Source organism: Saccoglossus kowalevskii, chromosome 14 (assembly GCF_978046115.1).
Source record: "Saccoglossus kowalevskii chromosome 14, keSacKowa6.1, whole genome shotgun sequence".
NCBI classification, from domain to species: Eukaryota; Metazoa; Hemichordata; class Enteropneusta; family Harrimaniidae; genus Saccoglossus; species Saccoglossus kowalevskii.
The window spans coordinates 23,513,903-23,540,266 of NC_140654.1; the positions used below are offsets into that span (position 1 = coordinate 23,513,903).

Genomic DNA, 26,364 nt, shown 5'->3' on the forward strand with positions numbered 1-26,364 from the left:
CTTAGAATCAATAACGCATTCACCAACAACAAACCGTGTTTTGTATCCTTGCCAGGAGTTACTTGCTCGAGTTCAGAGTTTACGTGCGATAACGGAGTTTGTGTGTCTGGTTCTATGTACTGCGACGACGATAACGACTGCGGTGATTGGAGCGATGAACCACTGGAATTATGCGCCGGTGAGCTTATGATAACACACTGTACAATGATATCTCATCAATATTAGTTATGTTAAAGGTAGCGACAATGGGAAGTAAATTAAACATTAGTTTATAATTTGGATATTCTTCATAATAAAGTTTAGTTTGTTTAAAACACATACAAATAGGAATATATATATATGAATATACTTTCAGGAAGCTGGATGTATACTTCATCTATAAACGGACTCGTCTCATATTTCATTGTCTGTATTTGATTTTGCGTAACTGCGAAAAGATCCCAGACGCAAAACACCTTGATAGAATTCGATTAATAAATGAGTGCGTCGATAAATACCTTAGACACGACCTCTTAGTTAAACACATCAACTGAAAAGTTAATGGCTCAGGTTGTGAAATAAGCTGTTCAAAATATTCTCTTTGCGCATACAATTAACCTTTCCAAAAATCGAAAGTTTCCTCGCTTAGAACACCATGGTACAGGTCTACTCCGCGTTCATTAATTAACTTTCACGCAGAATGTTGACTGTAAAATCACATAAAACGACTGTCGCTTTCCTACAGTATATTTCACGTGTAAATCATTGAAAGCACATTTTTTGTGTGAATATTCACTACTTGTCGGCGATAGCACCATATAGTCTGTCGGAGTTTTGAGATTCGATGTGACAGCTATCGATCAAAATAACGAGGATAATACTTTTTAGAAAGATCAAAAACTCGAAATGCACTTCTATATTTCAGTTTTCCGGTCATGTATTCATTAATCGTTACATGCTTAGTAAGTTAAAGCTAACCCAATAAATGTACCTCCATGTCGCTACCATAAACATGACAATGTGTTACGTGATTACATGTATATCATATTGTTAGCATTTAGCTGATAGCGGTGTTTACATAATGTAGTTGCCTCTCGTCAAATAGTGGCCCTATATATAGTGCTTTATGCTAATTGCCATAGAAATATGTTAATGTTGCGTACATAAGTAATATCTATGTAATGATAAAGTGCATTCCAATCTTATTTATACGTTGTCACATAAATGATCATTTTATCTGACATAGCAAGACAATATAATATCATAAATATTCACTTTATTTTTCATAACTAATAATAATTTGATATATTTAAATATCATAATTCGATAGACAAGTTTTATAATATCAATTAATCACACGTTTACGTGTAATGCATTTATGAGGTTCATCTTTTAAAAATATAAATGCATTTCAATATATTTTTAATTTCAATATTTGTTCATTTAAATAATGGTGATAATTACCACATTGTGGACAATTTCAAATTACACTGTATTTAGTGTAATTTATAGTTAAACGATTTATATGTGAACAACCAAAACGCGTCTAAAGTATTTCCATAAGACCTTCAGTAATAAAAAGACGGATTTCGCCGTATGAAAACATTATTAGCCCAATTCCTCACATATTTATTTATAATTTAGTGTTTTCAATCAAAAAGTGAAAACGGAAGCATTTCCGAACTTTTCGAGCGACATATGATGTTTAATCTAACTCAAACAATTTCTACGAATTGATACTAACTTTATATTAATAAACTGTAGAATATATATTATAAATATTACAAACTAAATGTGTTGGTGTCTAAGAATACCTATTAATTACAAATTCAATACATAATCATTGTAACATTAAACGATCAGCATGTTATAAACAGGTCAACTTATAATTTAAAATAATTCAAATAAAAATGATAAGCTGTGATTGGAAAAATGCAATAACTCTTATTGGTTGAATGTTTTTTTTAAATTATGGTAACGGCTTTAAATAAATTTAATAAACTGCAAAAAAGATCCGAAATATTAGGTTTAAGCTGGTACTACATGACACGGTATTGTTAAGATAATCTAGTATAATTCAATCCCAAATAAGAGAGGTAAATATTAACATAAGTAGAAATATATTACGTAATTTAACAGCCTACAGAATGGAAGCTAGGTAATTCATTGAGAAAATATTTGTTGTGCTATCGGTTGTTTTTATTTTCTTTGTGCTTATTAAGTATAATAGATGTTTGGTTGTTATTTAATATGCCAAATAATTGTGTATTATAGATGGGTATATTAGTGCTGTATATATATATATATATATATATATATATATATATATATATATATATATATATATATATATATATATATATAGTAGTATTGTCTATAAGTATAGATGTAGGTGTAAAGTGGTGATAATGTACAAATACTTGTGTATGACTGTAATAATAATTATATCGAGGTAGTGTATGGTTAATAGCAGTATGAACATACTTGTAGTAGCATTGTGTCTTGGTGTGTAGTGTATACGTTCTGGCAAATGTAATATTCAAATTATTTGTATCCATGGAGACTGGTATTGTGACGACGGAGATGCAATTGCTACGTATAAACGTTGTGATAACGATTATGACTGTTTAGACGGGAGTGATGAGTTGAACTGTGGTAAGTATAGTCTAAGCGCAATGCCTAAACGTTACCATCATGTGCCAAATTACTGACTATATGCATTGTAATGTTGTTAGGTATATAATTTTAATCTCGTGAAAGAAGAACTGGTTTTATACTAAATATGTTTTATTATATAGCAATTTGTTTTATCTCAATCTTTTATTGTAAGAAAGTGTGGTAATTTACAGTACCACACAAAAGAGCATTTGAAAAAATGTCACTGACTAACCTCATTATTTATTAATTTTATTCAATCTACATATTTGTCATGATAAACAATATTAGCATTGCATGCAATACAAAAAGCTAATCATTATTAACTTTGAATATTCGAGTTTTATCTCGAGTATTTTCCACACGCGCAAATTATACCTGAACTTGCTCTGATTTCTGATTGCAAACAAATGTCGCAAAATATTAGGGATTGGAGTAGACAAGATGGACATGGTGTAAGTTATCAGTACTACTTTGTGTAGCACATGGGGCCACTAAGTACTGTACATGATTACCCTATAAAACACAGAGTGGCATCTTTCAGCGGAATGTAGCAGATTACTACTGTGTCTGGATACTCTAAATTTTCCTAAACTTCTATTGCATTAAACACACGCCCTCCACTAATCAATCAATCGTATAATCGGTTGTTTATTACTGATACTCTATATAAAACATGTGTTCTTGATGTATGGATGATGATAGTTTTTGTCAGTTGGGGCATATACTATCTTTATATCTGATGTACACATTTACAATTGTACACATTTATATATGTTTAACATGTTCATTTCGCGTCCTTGTACATTGACTGGAACAATTTGGAACGAGGATCCTATACTCACTCTCACAAATTGTGCATATATTTATTGATATATTTATCTGATTGAATTGCAGATCCCACAACAGTTTTGCCAACCACAACGTCATATATCTCATCAACTGGGGCCGGCGAAACTACTGTTTCTACAACGGCTGACCAAACTGATACTTCAACCGAAGCCAATAATCCATTTTCGCTTAGTTGGGGAACTACACCTGTTTCTACAATGGCTGAACAAACTGATACAACAACCACAGCCAGTAATCCATTTTCGCTTAGTTGGGGAACAACACCTGTTTCCACAATGGCTGAACAAACTGATACTTCAACCGAAGCCAATAATCCATTTTCGCTTAGTTGGGGAACTACACCTGTTTCTACAATGGCTGAACAAACTGATACAACAACCGCAGCCAGTAATCCATTTTCGCTTAGTTGGGGAACAACACCTGTTTCTACAATGGTTGACCAAATTGATACTTCAACCATAGCCAATAACCCATTTTCACTTATTTGGGGAAGTACGACCGTTTCCACAATGGCTGATCAAACCACATTAACCGCTACAGGTGAGATGACTGCTGTGCCAGTTATTGCACACACACCTTTCACCGTACCATTTTGATGTGGGTCTCAAAAGTTTAGATTTCCAGTCATATTATGCATACCATACTCACTATTACGTAATAAAGTACAAAACAATGACGATGGTAGCAATGAGCAGAAATTTGAAAAAAAAAGCAAATTAACAAGAAAAAGAAAAAAAACACGCATTTTAATATATTTAAATGCAGATGAATCTTGTAATTTGTAAATGTAACTTTATAATTTGTGTCCACTTTTTATCTTTCACTGTTAATGATATAACATAAAAAGCATAATTAACTTTCGATAAGTAAACATTTTCTAAAAACCTAAATTAAAAAAAGTGGATAATGACCTAGTTTGTGTGTAGACGTGTCATGCGATGTTGTTGCCTTTTACTTCTCTTATGCAAACATATGTTACCATGCTCCAAGTATGCCACTATATTCTTACCTAGTACATGTGTTCCACTTTTTGTAAGTATATCAATCGCAGAAACACACGTCTCATTCTCTCTCACCTAACTACTTGCTGTTTCACTAATGTACATGTCGAATGTGTTATCAATAATCTGTTGTCATTAATTGTTATTAATAAATTGGTAGGCATGCTATACCATTATTGGCAACTAGAAAATTTTGGAGAGTGCTAGGGGTCAGTTTTTGTTCAAAGATTCCATAATATACATAAATTACTACTATATATATAGGGGTTCTGCCGTTACCTTAGAGTTGACAAGCAAATAAATCAATCCCCTATTCTCGTCCGTATAACTCGAAACTCGTCTATTGACAGCCATCGAGAGATTCCAAATAATGACATTTTTACAACATCATATAGGTGTATCAAAATCAATATATATAAACAGTAGATAATTACATACTATGTTGCCAAGTCACATGTATGCACGTTTATGTTGAAGGAGTATTGTATGAATATGAATTGGGGTTATATAAACCTTCTGGTAAATTTCGCTGACAAACAACACCATTAAAGTAAACCTATGTAGTACTAGATGTAAGTATCATAATTTATGTAAATGTTTTTAATTTACATTTTAAAATTTTTCTTATGCAGTTTGTTTACCACCATTGTTGTTCCAATGCGATAATAGTAAATGCATTGACTCTGCCGCTGTTTGTGATTACAACGATGACTGTGGTGATAACAGCGATGAAAGAAATTGTTTACCGATAGAAATTAGGTACTCACTACTTTACACTTTGTTAAAAGTTTCTTTTACAATGTTGGCTCCACTATTATATGTGAGAAACATGCAAATGTAATGTGCTCGGTGATTTGTTTGAATACTTGTAGTATATTTCCCTATCGTTTAATTGCTTGACCTCAATGAAGTAAAGAGCCAGTTGAACGATGGGAGATATTCTGTCATTGCGATATTCGTTGCCAGTGATTTCCAACATTTTATATCATTGTCAGCTGCATTCACAACTGCAACAGAAATCACACCAACCCGAAAATAAGACTTCGTGCCAGAGTAAACTGCCTTGATTGTCCTGACACTGTCCAACCAAGGATAGAATGGGGATTGTTTGAGACAACAGCCGGCATAACAACAGTGGACTCGTTTGCCAACATGACCAGTACAGGTATGGAAAACGTAGCACTGGCACTATTTACCTTTATCACAAATATTGTTACTAATAAAAGAAATACACCAAATATGATACTATAAACTGGACCAACATTAATGCAACATCCAACGTCCACAATATGATTTCGGTTGCATTCACCATGTTTAGTGTTGGATCAATTTGTGGTTTGACCCAACACAAATTGTAACAGGCATAATTTCTTCGCAATACATTCCGGGGAGGCGCCTATATTGACATACTAAAAGTCTAGGAAAATCTAGGCTTCCGTAATATACTTAATTTGCATATATTCAAAATGGCCGTTTGGTGCATTTTCACAACATGGAAAATATAACTATTAGGACATATCTTTAATTCTAGATGACATTTTTTAGATATTCAAGTATATGGTTTGATGTGTGTGAATGTATGTGATCGTAAAATATTTTATTGAATAATAATCCTATTTGCATAAAACCAATATGGCCGTCAAAATAGTATCATTTAAATGTGCAACCTTGGGCAGCCCCTCAAAGTCTGTTCCTCGTAATGACTCTGTGAGCCACGCCGTGGAATGAGGAGGGAACATCGATCCTAGTGACCCGATATTCAACCACCCTCCCCACGCTCGATCCTGAAACAGTCACTCTCCAGGATCCAGAGTCCTACATTCGGTATTGCTTTGGATCCCACCGAGTGCTGGACGTAGGGGGAAACGCACGGACGGAGTTGATGGGCGGACCTTGGTGCCCCCCATCAGGTTTTGCATGGCTCCATACGTATTCACCAGAGTGTAGAAACAGGTGGTGCTACTGCTGCTTGAGTACACATCACATCGGTAAACATCAACGTGTACCTAGATGGCTGGTTGCCATCCAACCAACAAGGGGTGGTTAGTCAAACATTAAGGCTAACACCAGATTTTCTAGGCCAGTTGTGCTTCTAGTAAATCGAACACGTCCCACCCTCAACCAACACATCAGTTGCTGTTCCTGGCCAGGGAGTTCGACACAGAGGTGGTCTTGGTACAGTCATTGCAGACCCATTGCCTAAACCTAGCCGAACCCCTAGTCAGCGTTCCCTCTGTGTCCCTCCGAGAACTAAGTCGGATCATCGAAATGATGTCAGTGGTTCTCAGGGTAGTTCCGCCAGGCTGTGTTACGCAGCTACCCAATACAGCGCACTTTTGTTGCAACACCGGGCTCTCTTACGAGAACTTAAGAGGTGAGTAACACTCTCGGACCAAGCAAGGGATACCTTGCCTTGGTGGTCGGCAATTGCCAACCTCAGGCAGGGGGTCCCCTCGCCACGGCTATAACATTGGAAACGGATGCCTCCCTTAGATGTTGGGGAGCGCACCTATTGTACAAGCCCAACGGAAAATATGGCCCCTGCGTTAGATTCAAGACTGCCATATCAACTGGCTCGAAATGAACGAAGTGTGCTTAGCACTATTTCACTTTATACCCATAGTTCAAGACCACAGAGTTTTATTTCACACGGACAACACAGTGGTGGTATCCTATAGCTACAAGGAGGGGGCACCAGATCCCCATCGTTTTCAGTCCTAGCGGAGCAAATTTTTCCTTGGTACCTGGAATACAGCGGTGTACCACTTACACGCATCTAGGCTTTCAGTTGACTCACTCAGATTTATTTCTGACTGGGCTGCCAACGTCTTGGCCAGGGCAAACAGGAATCCCACCAACACAGCCTACACCTCGAAATGACATGCGTACACTGATTTGTGTAGTGGAAGGGACATCCATTTGTTGGCCAGACAGCTGACTTTCCGTCCACCGTTTGAACGAAATGGACATGTCTTTTCAGCTATTGTTGGCTATATGTCAGCCTTGTCACCCACCATTGGGATTCTTGGGGGACGGGGCTAGCCGGTTGTCCTACCATTAGGAGACTGTTTACTGTTTAATCAGAGGCCTGACCTCGAGCGAGGGAGACAACCAATTGGAACTTATCGGTTTTGTTGGCCACTCTAAGCAGACTGCCCTTTGAGCATCTCCGATCGGCACCACTCAAACTTTTGACTACTGACAAGAAGACAGCAACTGAATTTCTCTTGAGGATAGTGAGATGCTACTGCTCCACACACTGTTGCAGTCTCAGATGTACCTGCAGAAAGCACAACCTTGAATGTTCTGCAGTTTGTGGTCATGATCAATGTCGAGGATCTGGATGCACAAATGTAGTTCAGATATCTGATGAAGATAGCGATGATGATTATCAATTACATTAATCAAATAATAAACTTTTGGACAGAATTATAACTATTTAATACAGTTTGTTAAATCAAAAATATAGTTTTAGAGTAGAAAATTTACGTTTAAATGGTCTATTATGTATATAGTATATCATATTTTTTTAGATGTGACAGCCATGTTGGATTTATGCAGATGAAGCATCCTTCTACCCAGGAAACCATTTATTTACATCTTTTCTGTACTGTGCGATTCTGTTTAAAATTGGATTCTAGCATCTTAAACTTATTACTTATGCCACATAGAAGAGAAGCCGGAAGAGAAGTTACATTAATAATTATATTATCGCGGCTATATTGAATTTATGCTAATTTTCATCTACCCAATCAACACATTTGGCACTCTCATACCTTCTCCGACTTAAAACAGCACCATAGCATCATGATTTTTTAAAATACCTCATCTATAATTAAAGATATGTCAAAATAGTTATTATATTTCCATGTTGTAAAAATGTGCAAAACGGCCATTTTGAATATATGCAAATTAGGTATATTTCGGAAGCCTTGATTTTCCTAGACTTTTGGTATGTCAATCTAGATACCTTTCCGAAAAGCACCGTGAAAAAAATATTTCTGTTGCAATTTGTGACGGGTTGCCCCCCCTTTTTTTGCTAGAATGACTGGTCTATGTTGGCGAAGAAAGCAGAAACAATGGAAACAGGAAAGGGGTTATAATCTGTGTTATCAGAAAGCGTCATTAAAATACCGAGGCCACTCACGAGGATTTCCTTTTTAATGACCTCTAAATATGCATGGAACACATCATATCGTTATTGTGTCATTACAGGAATTACTGGTGATTATATTATTATCAAGAAAAACGAGTTAGGAGGCGGTGAAAGATATGCATTGTTTGCATGGGCGACTCATTCTGCTTATACATTCCCGAAACGTACATACGACTTTACTGTGAACGAACCTCCCTCTGGTGGGAATTGTTTTGTTTCACCTGTAGTAGGTATGTTCTCTAAATATTTTAACTTTACATATATTTTTTTTATTTGCTCTTATAGGCCACTGGCCCCTTTTGCTTATTACAATACTGATGCAACAAATCTTTGGTCAAAGGTCAAGTACATCTTGTCTCTTGTATGTTCTCTAAATGAAATAGTTGAACATACTTTTCCAAATATTGAAGAAGAAAATAAATATTTTAGCACCAAAATAGGACCCTTTTATAACCGCTTTATTACTTTCCAGGGGTTGCACTGGCTACACTGTTTCGCGTGGAATGTAATAGTATCGCTGATGCCGACGGAACTGTTGTTTCTTATGAAATATTTGGACGTCCAATCGGGACGCAACTGTTATCATCATTGATAAAAGTCAATTCGCTTGGTGGCGATTTAAATGTGACAGGAATACAATTAGCAATGGGGTTTGCTGAATACGACTATGATGTTAGTGTAAAGACCAGGGTATATGACACGTACGGTGCATACAGTGACTATAATGTGCGGATAAAGGTAATGTCATCAATTATATAAATATACCAGATGGCATTTTGAACTCCGCCTGTATGTTCACAAACAAAAGCCAGTTACCCTACAACGCGATAGAATAACAGTGTGAATTCATTTAACTAATACAGGGAGCTGGATGTGTAACAAGGTTAATTGTTTAATGAAACAGCTTGTTTTGTCTTGTTACGTCTCAAATAAATGATAAAGCTGTTACTGTTTACGCCATAACTGCCGATACAATAGCCCATTTGATCGTTCAATGGGTACGTAATTACATTTTCGATTTCTTTCTTTAGCATGAACAAATGTCAGTGTTACGTAATGTAGAATTGTACCATGGGATAATTATTTATTATTTTTATGTTTATTCTACCAGACGACATTTCCGGATATATATTTTTTACCATATTTCCTGATTCAAAAGCGTTTTTTAGTGCTATTGAGCTAGTCGCCTGAATCCGATACCACGTGTTTGAAATACACGGTAGACTGTACTCTGATTTGTACTGCTGAGTAAAACATCGACTCCAAGAATTGTTCTCGCAACCGACCTGACACAAGATTAACACGCTAACAAATATACCATCGCTTAATCTTCACATTTTGCTTTAGATTGTTCTCCAGTATATTTTCCTCATTGCCGAAAAGCTAAAAAATATATATATATATTCTATGTTCGATGTCTTTGTTGAATTAGGTTTATCCGCCGAACAGTTCGAACGCTGAAGCAATCGTGTTCGAGATGATTTATCAAAATGGAACACTTAACAAATTACTTGAAGATGAAGACCTTTCTCGAACTTTAACTTTTTTGTCCGTAGCTGCATCCTTGTTAAATGAGGTGAAATTGTGTTTACATTTACTCATTTTATGTCTTGCGTTTGATTAAAATTGTATACTGTATAGCAATGATATGTTCTCCAACTAATTTGCATAATGTTTAATACATTCGCGAGTCACACATGCTCTATCGCATTTACCTTTTGTGTATTCGTGTTGCAGCACGAAATTGAACTGTTTTTCTGAAATAATTATATCATTGCCGAATTGTTCATTGAGTACGCCCTCTCCCGTTAACCTGTGAATATTAATATTAATATTAATGGTTTGATTGACTTTTTTCAAATTTAGGCGACAAACGACACTGTCCAACGAAAGGTAAGTTCAGGGAATAAATATTGTTTTTCCAACATTGTTGCATTATGATAACACTGCGTGAAGTTTCAAAACCTACAAAACATGTATACACTTACTTACAGGCACGCCAAGAAGGTGTAAAAATTTTGGAGCAAATGCTGTCATGGAATGCAGAATACAGTGACATAGTATCCATAGCCAATTTATTGAATATGCTAACAGTGGACCCAGAACAACTAACATTACATGAAACGGTAATTCCAACTAATATTATAACCGTTATTATCATAATATCCTTTTTTTCTTTCTGTCAGGCGAACGAAGCAACAGCAATAATAATGTACGTATAGTGCGAAGAGCCATGCAAAAAATACCCATTCAATTACGTCACATTTTCCAATTTCACACCTATTATACATTATATATAATATCACGTGTCTAAAGTCGTCTACCGTGCATGCGCATTACCGTAATATTGTTTGCCTGTATCAATGGTTTTGCGCACTAATTCCTTTTATTGTTCAAATTCAATGGCCTGTCTGTTAAAGTGTTAAAACAGTAGATATAAAAAAAATCCTGCTTATAAACAGATAACTGATTTGCCGTCACTGTTACACAACAGTGATTAACAGAAGTTTGCTCGCAGGGAACGTTTTATTCTCTGCCCTTGAAATCACGGAATGCAATAACGTTTTCGTTTTCAACAAAATGTTCAAGTAATCATTATAAAGTTGCCATACAATCAGTAGTATGATATTCAGATTTTTTTTAAAAAGTGCTAGCAAAATATTAACAGGTTCTCGAGTTTTGATAGCGAAGTATGCCGGTCCCCTGAATGTGCGCTGATTGGAAAAAGTATTCTCGCATCGATCTAGATCCATTAGGGTTTAACCGCATGTCATCAAAATAAGACACGGTGACGAATAAAAACAACAACGTAACACAAGGACGGTATTAATAACCAGCGCCTCAGCGTACTTACATTGGTCAAGCTATTCTGTCCCGAGTTGTAATACCGCTGGACACGTAAATGACATATGACAGTTATTTTGGCCAAATATTTGCTCTTTAGCGTATTTTTGTTTCGGTTCGTTTTCGTAGATATCTTGCTTAAACAAATTGACGTCCACGATAAGTGAACTGAATGTCGAAGACAATGAAGACATTGTGGTGATTGCTGGAGGTGAGTACTGGTCGACATGATATAGGGTTGTTGTTACGAGCACACGGAAATATTACAACACGACCTAATTTATGTACATTATGTTGTTCATAGACTTCATAGAATCAGGATAACAATCTAAGGCATTTTATTGTTATGATATTGCTTGTAACCCCTGATGTTAATTGACTGCTAATATATATCTTGAAAAAGCACGTGACTTACTTCCTGTTATATTGGCAATATTATATGTGGTTCCGCATAATATACAAGGATGTGAGGTTCGTATTTTTGTAGAATCAGGAATATGAATTGCCAACATTCACACATTTTTGACACCAACGCAAACACTACATATGGTGGCTTTACGTTAATCAATTATACACAACTTAGTTTCTGCAGCAATTATCCCGATAGCCGTTGCGGCTTGCCAGTGCTCCTTAATACTGCATGAGTTAGCATTGTCATCGTAGTAACATTAGTTAAACGTTTTGTACATTAAAATAATACTTTACTGAAATATAAATTGATTTTTTTCATAGAAATTACCACAGTAGCCAGTAACATACTGAGTGGCGTGTCGTTTCGGAACGATTCAGAGGTAACTTAAACTTGTATTATTATTGTATGACACATCTATCAATCGAACAACACGAATGTTACCGCTGAAAGAAAGAGGACGGCTGAATCGAATGGCTCTGTTTATATGATAACTTGAGTGTGCAACGTGGTCGCAAAGTAAACGCGTTTACGAATAACTATCAGAATTACAAAACTGTATAAATATACGTGTTCACTTTTATTGGATTGCATCAGAGATTCTGGTATTTCAGTAGGTGTTGATTGACCTGATTCTGGGTCTGCAAATTGACAAATATGTGGAATGACGAAAACAATGGGTTCATTTCCACTGTTCCGTTAATCTACTAAATACTGCTATTGCATTAGTCAGAATATACGTCCATGCATTGATTTGCATATTTAATTGTTAAAACTGTTTATTGTTCTTATATTATCATTTTTGTGTTTTCGTAGGATCTCATACTTCTTGTTATCGATTCATTAGACTCTATTTCTACCAGCGTGCTCAACACCAGAGTACAAGGGGAATCGCCAGTTAAGATATCGAGTGCGACAGTAACTCTTGTTTTGGAGAGGGCTCACAAATCTCAGATTGTCGGTAAAAAGTTTATAATTAGGAATGATTCACTTAAACTACCCGATACAGATACCATGCTGCCCGAAGGAATGTATGAAGAATTTGTTGATATCAAGGTAACTGAGATTTACACTAAATATTATTGTACACTCTGAACAATGTTTTTTTTTCAAATTGTATTTGCATAAGATAATGTTGTACAAATGCAGAGGATTGTGATCTCATCGAACAGTAGTCAGTCTGGTACATCAGTATTCAAATGAATTGATTTCTTTACGTGAAATATGTCATGTTTGGACTGTTTAATTACACAGTATTATCATACAACTATTAACTGAATACACTGGTCACAGTCATACAAAAAAATATCGATGAATCAGTTTGTGAATAATAGTGTTATTGTTTTTTTTTTGCAGTTGAAACATTTTTCTCTCATGATATGGCCAGACTCAGATATCACAACAAATGTTTTAACGTTAGAATTATTTGATTCTGATGGAAATGCTATAGAAGGTAGGAAAAGCAAGTGTGCAACGTCGGACAGTACATATAATATAATGACGTGATATTGCGTGACGTGACGTGACGTTGCGTAATGTAGCGTAGCGTAGCGTGGTGTAGCGTAGCGTAACTTAGCGCAGCGAAGAGCCGCGCGGTATACAATGTGTTTAGTTTAACATAACTCTCATTAGATGGAGATTTACAATACGATGTCGCAAAATAGCAGTGTTGACATATCATTTACATATCTGTTTATTTGTTTAGTGAATAGTTTAGACGAATATATAGAAATCGTCCTGTATAATCCGTCTCAGCCTTCCACGCAACTGATACCATCAGAGCTCAAAATTGATGAAATGTTTATTGGAAGTATTGAGGTTTGTAGTTTTATGTATTACAATATCATCAGTTTTTGTACTTTCCATCTGACGCCGTACTCATGTTGTCTTTGTTGGTTCGGGAGATGAAATAAATACGATATAACTTTTGGAGATGAGATGAAATAAACTGGACAACCAGAGCTTTCTGTTTCATACTTCAGATATTAAATGAATGACATAAAGAATGCTTTGTTGCAATGTGCTCTGATAAATTGAGTTCATGTTCATCTGCAGGTTAATGAAATGACCGGCATTTTGAATATCGTAGCGCTGCCTGACTTGATACAAAATAACGACATTTACGAAATCTACATACGAAGAGGTAAACGTCCAACAATATTGGATTATGACGTCAGGGCCACATTACCGATGGAAGAAGAATACGATGGCGCTGTTGAAGATGACGTCAGAGCTGAACTAAAATACACACTGATGTTAACAAGTGGCGATGTGGAAGATTTGGGGCAATACTTTATTGGGGTGTTGCCGGTAGAAGGTAACAGTATTGTGGGGACGATGATCTGATTGTTTGAATAAAGAGTTGTAACTATCAGGGACCCGAGAATGATGTTTGAATAAGCCTTGACAGATTCCTGACCGATATATGTTAATGTGTGTAAATTAAATATCTTCAAAATTATTACATTTCGAGCGTCGTATTGAAAGAGCACCAAGCAAAACTTCATTTCATTATACATAGAGTGTAACATCATATCGGTGAATATCTGACATGTGAAATTAACCACAGTTCGTGGCCCCGGCGGGGTGGAACATATTTTCCCCCAAAAAACAACACTTTTCGCATTCATTTATTTTTCATCATGGTTACTAAAGTCTGTTATAGTGACAGTGATTGCATCAAATAACATTTTTCAATAATGTTGGGAATAATTTGTCGACTTGCCAATAGTATTTAATTTTTACAATATTGATACATCTGGGCGGATGTTTAAGTGTTGTATTCGATCATATTTATTTAGTCAGTGATTCGCCTTCTTCTTCCAATATAATGTACTGTACCCATTGTCATTTGTCATGAAATATATGCTTGTCTCGGCGTAGAATCCCACAAGTAGATTCTCGACTACATTTATAATTTAACAGTTCTTCTCCCCATAGAAGCAGGTAATGTCACTCTCCAAGTATACGCTACATCGTGTATGTATCGCAATGGTGGATCAGACACATGGCACTCAGATGGTCTCATAGTAAGACACACTAAATTCAAACTGATTAATATATATTTAAAGGGTGGTGGTTGTCGCGCAGCGTATGTTTCGTGTAAACAAACAACGTATTTTACACGCGTTATGTACGTCGCTATGATTACCACATTGAACACGACGCGACTCGACGACCACCGCTCTTTATGACGACGTTCGTAGGATAGGGGCGGAGGCGTTTTCAACAATCGGAAATCTTCTATAATATACACGTCGATATATTCGTGGATGTCGTTAAATAATTGCTAGACTGTCATTAGGCGTTCTAAATATCATATCCCTGAATTACCTAGGCGACAATTGAGAGAATTAAATGCTTATAGAAATTGCACATACTTTACTGAACATTTTAATATCCGTCATTATATTCATAAAAGAATAACAATTTCAGTATATATGTTATCGGGGTAGCGTACAACTTAAGTATTCATGTGTGCATTTATAGTACAATCAGCCACGATCTATAAATATGTATACGGCACGCAATTAAAATTGAGTGCATATATAATATTTTTTGAGAATAAAAGTGTTCTTTATTGACAGGTATCTAAGGAATCTAATACCAAATATACCAAGTGTTACTCTAACCATCTGACATCATTCGGGGCGGGGTTCATCACGCCACCAAACACCATCGACTTCAGTACCGTATTCAAGAAGTTTGCCACCCTTGGGAGCAACGCTGCGGTATTTTCCACTGTTATTATTGTGTTGGTTGCGTACGCTGTCATTGTCATCGTAGTGAGAAGGGCAGATAAACAGGACAGACACAAGGTGCTTGTATATTTGACATATATCTAATACCTGTCTAATTATACATGAAACATATTCCATTTCAACCAATATAAAAGCTCTTCCGGCAAACTGTAACTACATAATTTTTAACGACATACAACAATGGACAATTTAGCGTTTATATTGTTTGCACGTATTGAGTTTTGAAATCGCCCACGCTCAAGAACACGCAGTGAAAATACCAAAGTCGAAGGGTGGTGGTCGTCGCGTCGCGTCCTGTTCGATATGGGACTCATAGCGACGTATACAACGCGTGTAAAATCCATTTTTTACATGAAATTTGAAGACGTGCTGCGTTCTTGAATCACCACAAGGGGCGCGCGCCTATCAGGCTCTTATGGAGGTGTTTTTATACACTGTTATTTACAGTGAGGCGACACGTGTCAGAATTATACACTCCCCTCAATTCTTACTTTTTGTGAAAGGTTTTCCACTCGATACGCGCCAACAGCATAATGGCTCGATGGCTTGCTGATTAGACGATATTATACTGACTCATTAATATTAATTAGAACTGGTGATTATGTCGTCATATCATTTCTTGATCGGTCAGTGGGAATTCTAGCAGACATTTTTGATTGATATAAAATATTTATAACACGTTTATAACATCCCAAATTTATGAAAACGGCGACAGCATACGGTAAGGTTTGAGGTATATATGCAGATATGTGGGCCTTTAGAGAAAAGAAGGTGTATACAAAACGTTAAAATGAAGCCAGGAATATAAAACAAACACATTTTCCTCAGAACATCTATATCCTAAAACTATTAATTGAATACACATTTTATTAAAACTTTATCATTGGCGTTTTTATCCATTTCTAGTGGAGTACCCTTCCTCTCATCGACAACAACCCGAATCACCACTTTTATTATCAAATATCTGTCTGCACCGGGATGGGTAAGGGATCCGGTACGAGGTCAAAGGTTTTCTTCTTGTTGTCAGGTGACTGTGGTGATACCAATGCAAGGCAGTTAGACGATGGCGATAGGAAGTTGTTTGATAGATCCAGTGATATTAACTTCCTCATGAGTTCAGAACAGTCACTTGGTCCATTGACGTATTTACGCGTATGGCATGACAACTCAGGCAAAGGATCCAACGCTTCCTGGTTTTTAGACAAGATAACCGTATTGGATTTGCAGACAGGAAAAAGGTAAATCATACCAAACCGTTCTTTTACTCATTCGGTATTTTTCACCGAGTTGACCAAATATTTCTTTGTGACATACAATTTATATCATTAGCTATATTTGAACATTGGGTTACGTCATTGGTATGCATTACCAGACAATAGGGTATCTTTATAATGCTTCCTAGTGGCTCTGAATCTGCATGGCAGGTGGACGTTAAATTCGGTAACGAAAAATCACCACGAATAATCCAAGCAACTATTCCAGTGTTGGTGTGAGTGGTGTGACGTAAAAATAAAAACTTACATAATATTACAAATGAACTAAAACAAAGCATTTCACAATTTAAACAATTTTTTGTGTTCGACTCGGTGCGACGTCTGTTGTGTTTCAGCGTGGAGTTAGACGCCTTTCATGTTCCAGGGCCTCAGCGTTCCACGCAATGCCAGCCGGTGCACTAATCGATATGTATTCAAACCAACACGTGATGATGGTAGTTAATAGTAACAATAATAATGATGGCGCTGCGGGTCGTTCGTTTCAGTTGTAGGTTGATTGTAACTTCGTTGTCTCTTAGTTTTAATTTTTGGTCCTGCATTTGTAATATGAATATGGAATTTCTACTCGTAATTTTTGTAATCTGTATTTAGTTAAATCATTTCAATAGTCATCATCCTTATATATGTAAATATAGTCTTGTTGAGGCTGTGAATAACATGACGTCATTAAAATGTATAACATGACGTCATTAAACTATATTACTAGTATTATACATCTGTCACCGTAACGCCATAAGTTACAGCGTGCCGTAATTTTGCGGTATTGCACTGGGTATTTTCACCCTACCATATTAGGTAATGCGAATTTCAAATATGGAACGATTACGCACGTAAGCGTCCTGTAATTATAAAGAAGTTCGCTCAATCTGTTTTGAACTATTTGTATTTCGGCATTCCTATGATGTATCCTTGGGAGGAAAAGATGTATAATAATAAGGTTATTACGAGGATATCGACAGTATGCACTCAGACAGCACACGGTCGCATCGATCGTCGCTGCGCGTCGGTCGATACTCCCGCTGTACTGTCTTCGTGCATACTTTTCGGTATCCTCGTAATAACCTCATATTATAACTGATATATCCAGTAAGCATGCAGCAAGATTTTTATATAATTTGATACTCATTATTATAATACTTGTAGTAGTTTATCAAATATAATTTATATATATATTGTATATAATTATTTCTAAAACTTATAAATATGTCTTACTAAAACAATCGATTGCCTCTCCATATTAGGTATTTCTTTATTTGCGACCGTTGGTTGGCCGTAGAGGAGGGAGACGGCATGATAGATCGACTTCTACCTGTTTGTGGCAAAGACGAAGTTACAAACTTTCGATATCTCTTCACCTCATCAGCAAAGAAGGATCTTACTGACGGTCATCTGTGGTTCTCCGTCTTGTCACGACCATCTAAAAGTTCTTTTAGCCGGGTTCAACGTTTATCCTGTTGTTTGTCTCTTCTGTTTACAACAATGATTGCGAATTGTATGTGGTACAAGACTGAAGATAATTTACAACTCAGCGTAGGAATTACATTAGGTAATTGTCCGTAATTTGTGTGTATGCGTTCCTCATATCATTAATCATTCGCACACATGGGGATGGTATAGGATACATGATAAAATTAAAGATAGAGTAAATGGGGTGTCTCCAAATATATTTTTCTATGAATTCATTATTTCAATATGACATCCTGTAGTTATTTCCATGATTACGTAATTCCATTCAAGTCTTAAGGATTGAATTACTTGACAATGCATCACTTATTTATTTGTATAGGTCCATTTCATTTCACTTGGCATGAATTGTATGTTGGCGTCATGGGTGGATTGGTGGTATTTCCGGTCAATCTGATAATTGTACAAATTTTTCGAAGAAGTCGGAAAAAAACATACATTGTTAGTCGAAAAAGTCAAAAGAAAGTAACCTTTGTAGATAATAGTTACACAAAGATGGCCGACTCACCTCGTTCCATAGCCACATTATCCGATAAGATTTTCCCGGAAAACAACCCAGTCAGCGACAAGGACAGCGGAGTTGGTAGCTTGGCCAGCCTTAAAGGAGATGATGCCAATGGCTATAACCAAACTAAAGATCCATCAAAGTCTGAGAGGAAGAAGAAGTTTCATCTACCATACTGGTGCATATACATTGCCTGGATACTGGTGTTCCTGTCTGTTATTTCATCTGCATTCTTCACCGTGCTCTACAGTCTGGAATGGGGAAACGAGAAATCAGTCATGTGGCTGACATCGTTCATAGTGTCGTTTTTAGAGAGTATTCTGTTCCTGCAACCAGCTAAGGTTAGTGAATGTATGATCGTCTGTCCATCTGTCCATCCGTTTGTCTGTCCATCCGTTCTTTGCTAGAAGCATATTACTAACATATACCGCTTCTATTTGAAAGGTTATTTTAATGGCAGTGATTATTGCGATGATATTTAGAAAACCCGACCAAAGTGAAGACGATGATGTTCTCGAGGAAACTAACTACCAACCAAATCGAGTGAGTACTGACCAGCCATCGAGAGATACACTAAATGGTAGGTAACCACTTTCTAATCGACGAGTAACGTTGTGTGTGCGTGTTTTGATTTGTATATAGCACTCTGGTTGAACATATTCACGTTCATTGCTGTTACTTTGATGGCGCCATGTAGCTAATAGAAAATAATATATATTTATTTGGTGCAACATTGACAAAATAATGTCACCGCAAATGTTGGTAGAAAACTTATCTACCTGGAAGTGCTTTTGTTTGCATATTTTAATGTTTAATATTTTGAACGAATGTTTTCATGCTTTATTTAAAGCGATAAAATACCAACCACCGGACAGCTGCAAACTGGAGGCGGCCAGGGAACAGCGACTGAAAGAGCTGAAAATGTGGGAAATATCACGAGAAATCCTATTTTATTTCTTTTTTGTCATCATATTGCTTATCATCGCATATGGAAACCGTGATCTGAGATCGTACGATTTGCAGAACAATATTAGAAATCTTCTTTTCAAGGGACCAGACTTTGCTAATGTGAGTATCGTTAATGTTTCTTCGTTATCACATACTTCATTTGTCATGTGATCATGCGCATTCAGTGTAATTGGTTTTCGAAATCAGTATAAAGTTGCACCAACACATTCGCGGCAATTTATACAATATTTAAAAAGGTGATTTTACATGGACAACAACCGGATAAAAATACTTACATGAAAAATACACCGATGACAGAAGAAGAGTCTTTTAAGATCATACTAATTAAGTCAACAAGATCATCTTGCGTCCCATATATTCTCTGACAGTATACAATATTACTGCTCACAAGTTGTAATCTCAATACATAATAGAATAAAACACAGGTTACTGTTGTATGTGTGTATCAGTGATGCATTATAATATGTTATTAACTGATAAACTGATATATATATATATATATATATATATATATATATATATATATATATATATATATATATATATATATATATATATATATATATATATATATTCTTAATGTAGCCTAATAATATATATCTATATCTTTAAGTTATATGAAAATCGTAGCTAGCTATCTAATACTTATAAACTTAGCTAACTAGTTAGAACGACTCTTTCGTTTTCTCGTTTGGTCGGGTGTACAGCGAGAATCAGCGCAATTCAACAATTGGATTGCAACACGGTTTGTATTTTCAATTGAATGAAGGAAAATAAAGTACTGTATAGACAATCTGAATAAAAAAAAAAGTCACTGATTATGTAGCCGATGACTGGGCCATAAATAATGGTTGATTTTAACCAGTCTATAGTCTAGTCGTCACCTGGTGGTGATCATAAACACACGTCAACCGTTTGACGACAGATCTCCAATGTTACTGTATACCAGCCGTACCTTTAATTAACTTTCGATTATTGTCTCAGTAAATCACCAAGAAAAAAGAGTTGCATGTTTTGCTGATCATGTTGAACTGTCTAGCTGAATCGAATTCCACTGTACGTTCGATCGTCTGTAGGCTAGCTCATTCGTTTGTTCGTTAATTAGTTAAGTTTTTAACGACTTGATATTTGACCATCGCTGACAGTACACAGACTCGTATCATCCCGGTAACAATGGACATGTTTAGAATATATCATATTCGTTTCCTCAACATCGTCACATTGTATGTGTATATACTATCCCAAGTAGATTCATTACGGGTTTAAAGAGTTTTGGACGTGGACGCAATTCACATTGATCCCATCACTGTATGCTCATCATTGGTACAACGGTGACGTGGTAGATTCTCAGATGACGTCATTCATGGCGGATATGTCTAACTATCGCATTGGTTCAGCACGGATACGACATCTGCGAGTAAGACCAGGTAACATACAACAAGTAACATATATATTCAAAATATTTACATATATATTATCTTACTTAATCATATTCGTTTCATCTAGATCTAAATCTAATTTATATTGTTACCTATGTTTTAAGACGTATACAAACTCATATCTAATTCGGATATTCAAACTCTGCTATTCTAATCTATTCAGGTACTGGACATATATCACTGATTAGTGGTCGTTATTTTCAAATGACTACAACTTTATATAAAACCAGCATCACTATTGATTGTTTATTTGAGCAAATAAAATATTAAATTGTATCTCTCTACTAAAACTCTACAATGACGAACATTGCGTCTCACGACTGTTAACAGAAGCGCCTCAAAGCACTGCCACAAAACATAATTCAAATAGCGTGTAGTGAAAGTGGACTTGCAGTGACTGGATGGTCATGCATAATTCGAATCTCTGAGGTCACACACAACATGCGGAATATATTACTGCACACATATAAAACCTAGTATAATCAAAACGACCTACCATAGGTATGTCATGTGTGGTTTTTAAAGGAAATACACAGCTTTATTATACACCGATTAAGGAAATTAAATGATTAAAGAAACCACATTGAACATATATACACATAATTTAATTAATTCATTTAATTACACGGTTACATATATGCATTTCAAATGTAGTTTATTATAAAGCCTCCTACGATATTAAAATAATCTGTCAATCTAAATATCGTGGTATGCAGAGTAACGTATTTTCATGTGAAATTGTCATTACTGACATACATGGACTCATCGTTTTGTAAGGTTGCATCTTTGATGTTGTAATTCACAGCGTTTTTATTTCTGTTTACAAGATCTCTGTGAAGCACCGTCTCCAATGAAAGGTGTGTTATCGATTTGCGAAGTTGATTACTCTTGGGAAACAGAAGACAGGGGTTCATATGGTGAGATGTGGTCTGTCATAAATTCTACAGACAACGTTGATGATCGTGGGGCCTACTGGAGTTATCTGACCTCGGACAAACTCAACGGTCTCCCCTATTATGGACGTGATACATTGTATAGAGGGGGAGGATATGTAGCCGAGTTAGGTATGTAATTGTCTCACGGCGAATGACTAATTCCTCGATAAGGCTTATCATCTATTTTGTGGACTGAAGAGATAGTTACTAAACATTATATATATATTTTTAGGAGATACTGCCTATCATGCAATGGATGTGGTACAATACCTGTTTAATGCCACATGGTTGGACCAATACACACGTGCTGTTTTCGTGGAAGCTTCCCTTTACAATGCCAACACCAATCTATTCAGGTACTAGACATATACATTAGATGCACTTCTGGTAAACACGAATTTATTGACTGATTTATAGTGTATCACTATTACACCAGGCGTATCAAGTCAGGCACGCAGTCAGTAAACGTCCGAGATCAGACTTGGCAATGCGCGTGTAAGACCAATCACAGATCACCAAAGTTACTGCGTGACGCTGTGAGTCCCATCAGTGCACGAATAATGAATATATAAATAATACATATAACTGATCACAGGAATATTTTTTTGCAGAAAATTCTGGCATGTGACACTGTTGATTTTAAGTATTATACATTCACTGCTACATTTTGACAATCAGTGAAAAACTCTGAACTCACTAAGTACATGTACAAAGCTGAAGGGGGGGGGGGTAAAATGATTTAACGGGAGATCGTGTACGTCTAATTATATACAAATAAATATCGATAAGATGAAAAGAAGTATGGCGGTATATGAGCCATGAACAAAGTTAAAATTAATTATTAAGAAGATAGTGTTTCAGGCTAGATTTGAAGATATGTCTACCTCTGATATTTGTCATAGAATTACGTGGTTTTGTTGCTATATATACTATTCACTCTATTCACAGCATGGTGACATTGCTGCTGGAGTACACGTCTGGAGGGGCAGTTATCGTGATACCTAAAGTATATCCCTTACGTCTTTATAACTATATCGGGACATTCGCTGTCATTGTGGTCATTTGTGAGGTTATATTTCTCGTATTCTTGGTGTATTTTCTTGTGAAGCTCATCCAGTCAATGAAGAAACAAGGAAGACAGTTTATCAAGAGTTATTGGAATATATTAGAAGTAGGTAAAATCTAAAAATACCCGAGAAAGCTTTTTTGTCGAACTGAACTGTATATCTTTCCGCTATTCCATAAATTCAACCAATCATTGCCGTTCAAAAACACAGATGTTATCGGACCCCTCACACTTATCTGTCATGCATTTAAACTTATTGAGAGGATTGTAAAAAGTGTTTCCATATTTTGTTTTGTTTTCATATTCAACTTATTAATTATTGATAATTGATAAAATAATTAAGCAGCTGCCGCATCCCACTGTAAACAGGACGTTCTATATAATGTATTGTTTTTTTGTAAAAACATTGCGGTATTTGTTTGCAGGTGATCAAGTTAGCCCTATGTATAACTGGGGTTGTTATGTATATCTATCGATTAATTTTCTGGAACCTAGCGTTGGACGAGTTGCCCTACAATTCCCAAGGTATACCATATACTATATTTTTTCAGTATTTATACATTGATTTTTATTGACATGAAAAATGGGTTTATAGTAAGATGTATTCCACCCGCTTTTTACATCAAGAAAATGAAAACCGTATATTTTCCTGGTAACTAAAGAGAATTATTGTGAGTAAGTCCTAGTACAGACTAAATATCGCCTTGTTGTATCAAAGTAATCTTATATTCAGGTGTTTGGTGTACAATAAATAGTCATGTGATTATAACAACGTATTGAACTGCTTTATTTTCAGGTTCTGGAACATTCATAAATTTTCAGCGTATTGCATTGTGGGATGAAATATTTGGATATATCATTTCCGTTATAGTCTTTGTATCTATTCTGAAGTTTCTTCGTCTTCTTCGATTTAATCGCCGCATGTCACTTCTTGGATCAACCATCAAGTACGCCTCCAAGGACTTGATATATTTCGCAGTTGTGTTCTTCGTCATTTTCTTTACCTACGGTCAATTTGGATATCTAGTCTTCGGCAGATCTGTCTACAAGTACTCTGATTTCACGCTCGCAGTTGAAACTCTCTTCACCATGATGCTAGGCAGGTTTGGATACAATGAAATTAAAGAAGCGCACGAGATCTTTGGACGGTTTTTCTTTTTTACCTTTATGCTGTTGATCTACATGGTTCTGTTCAATGTATTTGTTACGGTGCTTGTGTCCGCTTACGAAGCCGTCAAACACGATAATGACAAACAAGCGAACGAGTATGAAATGGTGGACTTTATGTGGAAGCGATTTCGAGCTTTTATAGGAGTGGGTGTGACTGTCAACCATAAACTGCTTGAAGGTAGGTGGTGATAGCAGATTATATATAGTTTTCGGATTGTCTCGTTGCTGTTGCATATCACTCGTCTATTCTTCATAATTTATTTACAAGAAAGATGACACTCAGCTAACAGTTTGTGATTCGTAATCGTAATTACATGTGACCAATATGATTGACACTATTGAGAATCGCAGCAATCAAAAAAAAAATATTTCTGCACTTCGAACATATAAGAGCGTTCATTTAAAAAATATTTGTATTCGATAACGATTATTTATCTTCACAATCTAGTTATTTCTAAAATTAAAAACGTATATTTTTTTAGAAAGCGTGACGTCATCGTCAAATAGCTCACAGACTGTCGTAAGTGAAGATCTGTGTGATCTGGATGCCTTGAGCCAGCGACTGGATTTGATATCAAAACGAATAGATTCATTAGAAATAATACCGGGCAATGTGTACCCAAGTACTTGTAAGTTGTAAATGCATTGTGTATTCACAATTCATATGCATGTGATTAAAGCGGAGAACTCGTCACCTACGCATGCGCCATAGCGTGTCGTTTTTTACAAACAACCTTTCACCCATGAGCCTTTGTGTTCTTAGCGCGAGTTGTTATCATCGCTTTGGATTCAATTCCCGCGCGTGCGCAGTTGACGACCCGCCCGCTTTAATACATTTAAAACTGTCAGTTACAACACTTCTTTTTCCCCAAATTTAGCATTTCTTTAGTGTATTAAGTGTTAAGTACTAAATACTCTCAATTGAATGTCCATGAATTATATTATAATAACGCTAATCATTTCAATCAAATAAGTTGTTATGTATAAACGATATAATTTCGAATTTCTAACTCGCTAATAAATTTTTGTCATGCAGGCCGAAAATTGGATGAAATCATGGTTCACGTTTATTCAAGGAGTATGGTGGAGGTTAGAAAAACATAATATGCTTGTGTTTAGTTTTCTCTATGAATCAAAGTAAAGTAACAATGACGACCAGGGTTAATCACCCGGATAACATTAATAACAATATAATGATTGTTAACTTAGAAATGTTAATATTGTTTATTCCCCACTTTTCCTTTGTTATTTATATGAGAGGATGCAATTGTGATTGTAAATCAATATTTGTCCTTCATTTGATCTTATAGTGATGGGTGTTTCTTATCTTTCAATTTTGATAGCCATGTTTGCCGATACATGACTGATTGATTATATTGCCAGTTTAACAACAAAAACTTGTACATATTTTAATCTTGTATTGATACTGATTGGATTTATTTACATTGTGCTGAGATTCTTCATTGGTTTAGATGCCAAATTTTGTCCAAACTGTTTACTTCGATTTACAGGGTACGCATTTTAATATATGCATAATATTAATTGCACTCAACAAGATGCAGTAAAGTCAAAGTAGTGTTGTTTTATTTGACACACTGCTCATTTAAGTTTCTTTTTTTCAAATAAGATTCCAATAATTGCAGCGTAAATGTATGCATTGAAACTTGTTGCGTCGAGATAGAATAAAATACTTTATCACGTATGGTAGGCATCACCTAAATACAATTATGTTTGTATAACTGTAAAATAATGGTGATATTATATTATCTTTGAATCTATATTTATCGTAGTTTATTGTGCGTATGATGCGTAACGTGAAAAGGTCGATACTATTCGCCGAATATACGGGGTATATATATCTATAAATACACAGTGACATACTACA

The 26,364-nt window shown here is 35.8% G+C and overlaps 1 protein-coding gene across 1 annotated transcript; it reads left to right on the plus strand.

Annotated features, from left to right (window-relative positions):
• Positions 1–245: 245 nt before the first annotated feature.
• On the plus strand, positions 246–26,364 carry LOC100374042 (polycystin-1-like protein 2). The gene is made up of 30 exons (XM_085507551.1): positions 246–252; positions 2,542–2,634; positions 3,532–4,026; positions 5,120–5,246; positions 5,483–5,652; positions 8,703–8,873; positions 9,116–9,381; positions 10,510–10,536; positions 10,638–10,769; positions 11,617–11,698; positions 12,220–12,278; positions 12,713–12,952; positions 13,253–13,349; positions 13,602–13,714; positions 13,952–14,213; positions 14,837–14,925; positions 15,484–15,714; positions 16,564–16,895; positions 18,173–18,477; positions 18,718–19,241; positions 19,345–19,480; positions 19,751–19,968; positions 21,119–21,296; positions 22,136–22,372; positions 22,476–22,599; positions 23,192–23,414; positions 23,735–23,834; positions 24,106–24,657; positions 24,962–25,108; positions 25,516–26,364. The coding sequence occupies exons 1-30, from the start codon at positions 246–248 to the stop codon at positions 25,581–25,583; spliced, it is 5,805 nt and encodes a 1,934-aa protein (XP_085363677.1). The 3' UTR covers positions 25,584–26,364.

Coding starts and splice junctions, on each gene's coding strand:
- LOC100374042 (XM_085507551.1), top strand. Junction 12,953..13,252: donor AAGAATTTGTTGATATCAAG/GTAACTGAGATT, acceptor TTTTTTTTGCAG/TTGAAACATTTTTCTCTCAT. Junction 16,896..18,172: donor GATTTGCAGACAGGAAAAAG/GTAAATCATACC, acceptor TCTCCATATTAG/GTATTTCTTTATTTGCGACC.